This window comes from Myotis brandtii, unplaced genomic scaffold (genome assembly GCF_000412655.1).
Source record: "Myotis brandtii unplaced genomic scaffold, ASM41265v1 scaffold36, whole genome shotgun sequence".
In the NCBI taxonomy this organism is placed as follows: Eukaryota; Metazoa; Chordata; class Mammalia; order Chiroptera; family Vespertilionidae; genus Myotis; species Myotis brandtii.
Genome location: NW_005363836.1, coordinates 4,734,998 through 4,744,830, shown reverse-complemented (window position 1 = coordinate 4,744,830; position 9,833 = coordinate 4,734,998). Strand labels below are relative to the sequence as shown.

The 9,833-nt window shown below is 52.3% G+C and overlaps 1 protein-coding gene across 1 annotated transcript in view; it reads right to left on the bottom strand.

Annotated features, from left to right (window-relative positions):
• LHX8 (LIM homeobox 8) overlaps positions 1 to 771 on the bottom strand; it is a 26,713-nt gene extending 25,942 nt beyond the window's left edge. Inside the window, exon 1 of the mRNA XM_014544327.1 lies at positions 598 to 771. Coding sequence (XP_014399813.1) covers positions 598 to 771 — 174 coding nt within the window. The remainder of the gene's footprint in view (positions 1 to 597) is intronic.
• Between the last annotated feature and the right edge of the window lie 9,062 nt (positions 772 to 9,833).

The window sequence follows — 9,833 nt, the reverse complement described above, 5'->3', positions numbered from 1 at the left end:
GTCCCCGCCCGTGTCGCGCAGCAAAGAGAAGTCGGCGCTCCAACCGGCTCCAGTTGGTTTTCAAATTTGAAGTGGGAGACACCCCAGGGTCCCGCCTCCAGGGCGAGGTGAGAGCTTGTCGGTTCCCCGCATTTCCTACCTAGACCAACGGTGCCACCGACTCGCGTACTCGGGGGTTTGCTTCTTTGGGAATTTTAAGCAAAACAGCACTCCCGGGCGCCCAGGGGTCCCCGAGGCCTTCCGGGAGCCGCGTCTCTGTCTGTTTTCGCGGTGGGCCCGCCGGCGCGGATGGGCCCGCGAGCGTCCGCGGGCGGCGGGGCGTCGCTGTTGGGTCCGTCCCCCCCCACAGCCTTCCGGACCCCCCGATTCTCTCTCCCCGACCGCCACGATCACCTCGGCAAACAGAACAAAAACACGACTCACATCTGTACCCGAGAGCGCCCTAGGCTCGAGGCTTCCTCTCCCAAATTACAGTCTCCAAGTCCATGCTTCAGGTTAAGTGAGCTGGCGGGGAGGGGAGGCAATGATTACTGACTAACGCTACTACGTAACCAAAAAAAAAAAAAAAATTGTCAGGTCTGAAGATGAGGCCGTCACAGGTAATTTCTGAACCTCGTCGAGAAGCCCCAACAACTCGCGTTTCAAGGAAACGGCGACTCCGCGGGTCGGGCCCGGCGTCGCCTCGCTCACCTTCTCGGGGGGAGCTGCCAGCTCCGGCACGTCCTTTTCTTCTAGTTTACACACAAACCTCTGATCGCTTTTCCAGTACATGGCACCGCCAGGGCTGCTTATCTCATACCAGCTCCGAGGGTCAGAGGCTGTCCGCGTCCGCCGACCCCCCTCCCCCGCCCCCGGGCGCTAATAAAAGCTGACACCCCGAGGAGGGAGAAACTACCAGCCTGTCTTCCTCCGCAAAGGCCGCCCTGGCCCTACCCGTGCTCGGGTAGACAGACTCCTCTTAAGATTTTTTTTTCTCCCCCCAACTTCGCTGAGGTCTGTCCCTCCAGGAAAAGAAAAGGGGGGGGAAAGTTTGTTTTGCAGAGGGTGGAACCTTACATAAAGGGAGGGAAGGGGGTGTGTGGGGGGGGAAAGTCTTTTCCTGGAGGAAGAGCCTCACCTCCTGCAGGAAAACCCGCCTTCTCTCCATGTTAAGATCTTTATCAGGACAAGCCAACCTAGTCCAGAGTTAGCATTAAAGGGGGAAAAAAATCATTGGGAATGGCCCTGTTAACTTTTGACTTAAAAAAAAAAATCTGCTCTCCGCTTTTGCCGTGGCTTTTTAATTCTCGCTTCCCAACCAAAACCTAAACAAAGATTCAGGTTACATCTCTTGCCGCCGCGCGCCGAAGGGGAAGCGGGTCTGGGAGACGCGGAGGGTTAGTCATTCTCCTGAAATGCGCACCTCCCGGGCCAGCCCAGGGCCGAAGCCGCTCCTGGCAGCCTGGGGCTGGCGGCTCTAGCGGGAGGCGCTCCCTTTGCGAAAAGTTTTCTCGTTGAGATAAAGAAGGAACAGTTGAGCAGCACAACAGCTTACGAGTTGAAACTAGATTTGAAATCGAGGCGATGAGAAAAGCAAAAGTATGTTGCTCATAGTCTTGCGCTTTCATCTCGTCCTAGACAACATTGAAGCCCGAAAAGCAGCCAGATTCAGCCTCAATGTGTGTCTGCGGGTTTGGGGAGAGAGGGGATGGTCTTCAGAAGACCTTAATTTTGATGAGGATTGGCGGGTGTGTCTGTTTAAATAGCTTCTTTCGAGTGTAAATTTTTACTTTGTTACTTCGTGGTATGAAGGGGAATTTGGTAAGAAACTTTTAAAACAATAATTTTTATCCCCCCTTTCCCCCTTTTTAAGAAACAAAACAAACTTCTGAACCATAAGTAATAAAATACTTGGAGTCTGCTTTCTAAAGGCCTTTAACAAAAGTAGATGTCGCTTCAATTAGACGAATATATATATTCTTATCTCCTTTCCCGGTCTAACAGTCTGGGACCGAGCAAAGACAGCAAATCTACTTTGTCCTCAATTACATTTTTCTCCCATAAAAACGAGGGTCCCTAGAGCATTTTCCTTTTTCGCTCAGCTCTCCCGCGTTAATATTAGCGCCCCCCACCCCCGCCCCGTCCTCTCTGGAAAATCTTGCTTAAATTTACTGGGGAGGAGGTGGGGGACGCTATGCTTAATCTGTGCCCTCTTACAGAATTGAAAGTTTGAGGTGGACCGACTTCTCAAAAAGCTAGCCTGCACGTGCAAAACTCAGTATTTTTGAAAAATCCACATAATGCATTGCCATTGCCATAAAATAGCATCGGTCACGAGATGACTCTTCGGAATGAAGGGTGTGCAGAACGTGGGCTTTGTCAGGCCGCGTGTGGAGCAGGATGGAAAGTGGAATGAAAAATAAAGACCCAGCTCGGAGGAGACTTGGTTGCCGTTTTTTATTGGTTGGGGTCTGCCACATGAATCTGGGGTGCTGTGTGGCTACTTTCGGGGGGAATGAATCGCGGTCAGTTGGAGATGCGGAGAGCGCAGGAGCTGTTTTGGGAAGTGAGGCGGGGGCGCGGGCGTGTATGCGGTCTTTCCACCCACCCTCGCCTAATCAGGCGGCTCTCAATCAGGTTTTCAAAATACTAATCTCGATCCGAGAGCTCCTATCAGCGCATAAGTGGAGGAAATGATTCATTTTTTAGAGGCTTCTGGGCTTGGGGAAGATGAAGGGTCGTCAGACATAGACAGAAGACCTAAAAGCTGGTCCGGCGGCCGCCTCATTCCTGGCGCCCGGAGGGTCGCGGGCCTCTCCGCCGGGTAACTGCGCGCATCCAGCCCTGCCATGCAGCAGGCCTCTGCCGGTGAGTCTATTTATGCTTCCCAGGCGCCGTGTCAGCCTTCGGTGGGGGTCTGGTGAGGAGTCGGGGAGGAGGGGTGTGCAGGTATTTGCTTTGAATGTCAAGGCTGAGCGTCCCGCGCGGGTTCTGGGCCCAGGGACCTCCAGGCCACTTGCCAGGGGCGAGCACAGAGCGGGGTTTCTCCTGCTCTGTGGCCGGGTTCCGGAGCCAGTGTCCTTCCTCTTACCCAGGCTCCTCCTCCCCTGGCTGGGACCAAGGAAAAGTTCCACTGCTGCTTTGCAGAGTCTCTCTTCCCACGTTGGGCACTTGTGCTAAAAGTCAGGACTCTTTTTGTCTTCGCAGTGAGGGTTTTCATCCCAAACTCCAACTGAGAACAATGTTGGTCGAACGAGGACAGGCCAAAAAACATCATCTTAAGCGTCTAAAGGGGTGAGAGGAATCTGCCTCTTTGTGGCGACTTTTACATACTAACTGGACATTTCTAGATGTCCACCTCTCCCTTAAGTGAAAATCGGAAATCGCCAGTCACACCGGGGCGGGATTACCAACACCTTTGGACGGCAGAGCTCTTTGCAAAGAAAGCCAGACAGGGTTGGGAGTGCCTCCTGTCCCGGACTACGAGGCTCCCAGGCCAGATGGGAGGCACTGGGTGTGTCTCCCGAAAGCCCGAGGGGGTCGGAAAGGGGTCTAGGTTGCGTAGAGCCCAGGCCTTGATTGGAGGTCCGGGGCTGGAGAGCAGGAACCCCGCCCTGACCCCCACAGCTTCCACTCACCTCCGAGAGCCACCTAATTGGGCTGCGAGCAGCTGCGAAATTTGTAAGCGCCTCCTAAGCCTTCCACCTCGGTAATTCTTATCAAAAGGCATAAAACTGATGTTTTCACACTCGGCTGGCGCCGCGGGAGCCGTTTATAAACACCCTTCATCAGTGGGGTGAAATTAAGCCTGCATTGACAGAGGTCTCCGCAACTCGATATTTAAAAGCAATAGATCCGAATTAGCAAATTATTACTTTACCTAGGGAAAGTCCCCACCAACTTGACTCTTGAACCCCTTGCCTCCGAGCTCCTTGCGGCGAGTAACCACAGGTTTGAGAGAACTAAACCTGGAGTTTCCAAGGTACTCCAGCGGCCTCTGGAATTTCCTTCCTGACCCGCTCCCAGTCCTCCCAGCAGCATCGGAGGACGCGCCTGGAGATCAGACCTGGGCCTGTACGCAAACGTGGTCACGGGAGAGATGTGTCCAGGGTTCCCCGGCCAGCAGGCGAAGGGCCAGCGCCAGCCTTTGGGGTCCTTCGCTCTCCCGGGTGGATGACCCCCACTAACGCGCCCCCTTCCCCCGCCCCAGGATGAGCCAGGGGCCAGGCAGAGGACTGTGGGCGGGTGGAGCTGGGGAGACCTCTGCACCGGTAAGAAGGCGAAGCTTCTGGCTGATTCTTGTGGCGCCTTCATTACCCATGAAAGTAAAAAAACCAAAACCCGAAGCCCAGCGCGCTCTGAAACTGCCGGCGGTCACACTTGCTTCAGAGTTGGGAAAGGATATTCTTGGATCTTCGCCCACCCCGTCTAACCATTATTAATATTGACGGGGAAGTGACTGAAGGCCATAGCTTCCAAAGTTTTTTTTTTGCACAAACTTGCGCAGCTCAGCAGCCGCATCACCCCTCGGTGGTCCAGGAGCTGGACACTCACACACCTTGGGGTTCACCGGTCCCAGGCTCTTTCTCAGCCCGAGTCCCCCAGTCTCCAGGGAAAGGGAAGCGCGCTGTATTCACGCCAGTGGAGGTTGCCCAGACACAGGTGGCGAGGGCTTCCGTCTGGGACCCACTGTCTCGCCCCCACTGCGCACCGAGGCCTGGGCTGGACAGGCTTCCCAGCGAGGCCCGCGTGCGGGGCAGGGACAGCGGGAGCGCACTGGCTCGCAGACACGCAGACCTGGACTTGGATATCTGCTCCGACCTGGCCCTCCAGATGTTTGTTTTGGTAACTGCAGTGAGACGCGCCACTGGGGCCAATGGTCTCCAGCGGTTCCAGGGACCCAACAACCGAAAGCCCAGTTGTGCACTGGAGAAGGTGTACAAGCGGACTCCTCGTTTCTTTTCAGCCGGGGCGCTCCCGCCGGTCCTTCCCGCGCCTCCACCCCTCCTCCCCTTTCCGCCCCAGAGACGCAGTAAAGTCGCTGGCCCTTTGAGGAAGGAGAGAGCAAAGGGTTTCTCTCGGACAGGACGGGTGATAGAGAATTAGGAGCCCTGTGGGGGCTCCACAGCCAGAAATTAGGCTGGGGGCAGTCTGGGATGCTCTTGGGCTAAATGCTACTGCGCGAAGCGCGGAAGTCCATTGCGCCCTTTACTCGTTGTGACATTTCCAAGCCGACAATCTCGCCTTAAGCACGCGTGCGGTTTGAAGCTGCTGATTTTATAGGCATTTTATCTTTCAGGGTGAGCACAGGATGGCACCAGGGGAAACCTGATTGGAACCTTTTCCTACAGATCTCTACCCACACAACTCTGTAAAAACCAAACTACTAGGTGGAGGGGGGCGAGGGGGAACACACCGGAAAAGCTGAAAACAAAACCCCAAGAGCTCTTTCACCTCCTTCTCCCCTGCCCGGAGTTTTCTTAGGCGTCCTAGGCGTTAGGGGTGGGTTTAGCCTGGAGCTCACTAATCTAGAAAGAGCGCGCTAGCCCAAACCCTGCAGGCTCCCCCTCCTTCAACCCCATATTCCACAGGGATCCCGAAGAGTCGACTAAAACCCAGCCAGGGAGGCAAGAAAGCCAACGTTGATCTGAGCGCAAAGACACGGGCGCCAGACCGTGTTCCGCGGGTGGAGTGGGGAGGGTGGTGTGGCACGGAGCTAGCTGTGTGGGCCTCCTGTCTGCAGGCGTCACCCAGGTTTGGGGAAGGGAACGTCCACTCAGGTTGGCAGCCAGTGTGAGGGCGCCCACAGAAGCCCAAGTTGTCCCGCCCACAACCTCGGGGTCCACGTTCCTCCCCTGCAGTAGAACCAAGTCCAACTGTTGATTATCCGATGTATCTCGTAAAATGATGCTTTTTGTCTGCGGAATCATCTTGAGACATAACTTTGTAAAAGTTAAATAACTTTGGCTCTGAGCGCTGGTCCGGATAGGCCAAGATTGGGGTTGGATCTCAGGTCAAGTCACACACATACAAGAAGATTCCACCAACGAATGCATAAGTAAATGGGACAACACACCCATGTTTCTCTCTTTCCATCTCCCCGCCTTCCTCTCTCTCTCTAAAATCAATCAACAAAAACAGTTACATAACTCCTTATGCGGATTTGTGCTACAGGAGCCTAGTTCTGGTCCTGGTGGCAACATTTCCTTTCCTTTCCTCCCTCTCTCTGCTGCCCCCCCTTCTGGTCCTGGTGGCAACATTTCCTTTCCTTTCCTCCCCCTCTCTGCTGCCGCCCCCCTCCCCCCCTTCCCTGCTTGCCTTCTTTCCTTCAGGGAAGCTCAAGGTCAAAGGTGTTATTACAGTAAGAAGACAGGATTTGAAGTTAGTCAAACCTGTAGTGGATTTTCAAGCAACTTATTTAACAACTTAACACTTCAGATCTCATCCGTAAAATGGAGCTACTCACACTAATGACGTTGACATGTGTTATGCATCCAGATAGCAGGTCTCCATGAACCATCTCCTTCAGCTCCTCCTGTGCCTCCACTGTTGCCCTAGAGAGGTCAGGATCCCTGAAGAGGACAGGCTGGTGTCCCTCAGCACCGCCCAGGAGGTTCCAGTTGGCATTTCTAAGGCACACTAGGCTCTCAGGGCTGCTGCTGGTGGGGGTGGAGGGGGGAGCCACTTCTACCCTAGCATCTGGGCACAAGCACCCAGGATGAGCAACTGTCTCTCATCACTGGTGTATTTGGGAGTAAACCTGGCACATTTTAATGTTTGGTACCCTGACTTCTGTCAGTTTGTGCATCTGAATATTGTGAAAGTGGCAGTAATCATAGCTGTTTGCTTATTACTTGTCAAACATCCTACTGGCGCTGACGTGCATAACCCTGCTTCAGTAACTTCCCTAAGGCCATGTTACCAGGCTGGGTCAGAATATGACTCTTTATTTTAAGGTCCGCCCTTTAACCACGCAGTGAGTTCAGAAACAAACGTACACTTTCGATGAAGAGATTCCTTTACCTCAACTCAAGATGGTTCTTTGCATAGCCTCTTTGGCCTGGGTTTCCACTCAGGCGCAGGTGGTTCAGCTGCCAGCCTGTTGCCCGCACCGCACCGGCTTCAGTCCCAGCTGCTGGCATCTGCTATCCCCAGGAAAAGAGCTCCCTCTTCCCACCTCCACTCTGGCTATTTGGAGTTCAAAGCATGTAGAATGGTTTGGCGTGTCAAATAAAGCAGCCACGGAAAAGGAAAAGAAGGCAAGGCTTTAAACCAGTGATAAAATCTCTCTCCTTTTCTTTGCAAATTACAGAATCCATTGACCAATCATCAGCGAGTGAATCAAAGCCTGGATTGAACAAGTGAGCACTGCTCTCTTACCTCTTTGGGTGCAAAGGTCTGCACTCATTCCTGGAGCTTCCCTTTTGGCTTCGACTGAGTTTGGGTCCCTGCCTGGAGTCCCAAGAAGCCACAGTGCCCGGCTGGAGTTGTGCACAGGTTATCTCCCTGCCCCTACAGAATCCATTGACCAATCATCAGCGAGTGAATCAAAGCCTGGATTGAACAAGTGAGCACTGCTCTCTTACCTCTTTGGGTGCAAAGGTCTGCACTCATTCCTGGAGCTTCCCTTTTGGCTTCGACTGACTTTGGGTCCCTGCCTGGAGTCCCAAGAAGCCACAGTGCCGGCTGGAGTTGTGCACAGGTTATCTCCCTGCCCCCTCTATTAATACCACAGAAAATCTTTAGAATAGTTTATTCGACACAATCAAGTGAATAAAGTCAACCCCAACAGATCTTCCCTCAGCTGCAGCTTATGAACACCCTGCTGTTCTGACTCCCTGGAACCCAGTTCAGTGCCTGGCATCCAGCAATAGAGGATAGCTTTGTGAATGGAAGGATGTGCTTTCGGGGTACACAGAGAGTTTTGTGCCTTTCTGTGATCGTTCTAGCTCCTGCTTTTGTACATTGGCACCTTCTTGCCAGGAACCCAATCTTTTAATCCCTAGAAGAGCATGCCAAGGAAGGGCACAGAGATCGTGACAAGTTAAATTGTGGAAATCCCCCGGGCTCCACTTTTCATCTAGGGCAAGGGACTTATAACCTCCAGTGGATCCTCAGGTGCAATGGTTCACTCCCCTCTGGAGGAGTCTTCAAGTCTCAGTGTTTGCATTAAATTGGAAAGCCACTCTGGGTGTCCAAGAGACCTCAGTTATAAAGGGGGAGGCTTTCGGGAATTGGAGTAGGCAGGGGTTGGACCCCAGTAGTCTGGGTAAGCCTCTGACTACACACGTGGAAATACTGTTTATTGTCTAGACATAAGTTGACAAGTTTTGGCCTGCCCCAGGGCAAGAAGGGGGGACAGTCAGGATGGGATCCGAGGCCACAGGGAGCTAGATGTTGCTGCTTTCAGGCCTCACTGGCCTGAAGAGGGGATTCATGACTGTTTAGTCTGTAAAACGGCAGAATAGGGAAGAGACTCACAGGTGGTAGATCAAGTCTTGAACCTGACAGATCCTCACTTTTTGCCAGGTCATAATCTTGTGTCCTGGGTGCCTGGGTGGATCCACCCAGTCTCTACCCAGACCCAGTCCATCCCAAGCAGAAACAGATCTCAATCCAGAACAGTAGCGGTGGGACTCTGTGACGAGGGTCCAAGAAAGGGGCTGGAAGAGGCCTCCCAACCTGGGATGGCTGTACCACACCTGTGGTGTAGAATTTACTCCGACACGAAAGGAGAAAGTGCTAGGCTTTATCTTGAAGACTTGGGTCTCTTGGCAGATGCACTGGGAAGGGTTGCAAACTCAGCCACAGCTGCTGCAGGCATGCAAAGGTGGCAAAATAGTTTTAAAGGTGTTTAATACCACCCATTTCCCTTTAATAGCCACTCCTTCCTCTGGAGTGACTCAAGGTTTTTAAAAAATGTGCCTTTGTATTGCATCATCTTTCAGGAATAACCCCTTGACTGGGCTCAGCATTTTATAGTTTGCATTTATTATTGTTTTTAGTTTCAAAGTCACCAGGGACCATAGGGACCAGTCTCTTGTGAAGCTTTTAGTACATACAATGTCTTTTCAAGGTTGCTTCCTCCCTCTCCTTTCAGAATACTTCTACCCTGCTTCAATCATTAATTTTAGTGATATTGTGGGGGAAACCTCTCACATTAAAAACTACTTGGATCAGTCCATGTAAAGTTTTCTTTTTCTTTCTTTTTTAAAATATGTTTTTATTGCTTTTAGAGAGGGAGAGAGAGGAAGGGAGAGAAACATCAATGAGAGAGAAACATCCACTGGCTGCCTCTCACAGTGGGGGTCCAGCATGCAACCACAACCTGGGCACTTGCCCTGACCAGGGATTGGCCCTGACCAGGAATCCAATCCTAGACCTCTTGATGCATGGAACCACACTCAACCAACTGAGCCACACCAGCTGGGCTGTAAAGTTGTCTTTTAAAGGTAGGTGTGGGGAAAAAAAGTTGGTAAATGGAGTCATAATTCCCGATTCTTTACATTGCCATTCCCCCCAAAGAATGTGTACATATATGTAGCTACCCTTTACTAAAAAATGTCATTTATTGTTTGGCATCGCCCAGATTTCAAGGTTGTCACCGATATTCCTCACAATCACCTATGAGCTAAATATTCTATCCAGTTCACAGATGGGCAACATAAAGCTCACAGACAAGGCCCAGGTTCTCACATCCTAGTAGCGACCGAGTCTGCATGCAAACCCATTCCAAGATCTTAACGATTGTGCTGTATATAAAGGATATTTTGTGAGCCCTGCTGCAGGCTATGTTCCTCCCTGCCCTCCTCTCCCCCGCTCTAAGTCCCAGAAGTGAGAATACTCTCCGGAGC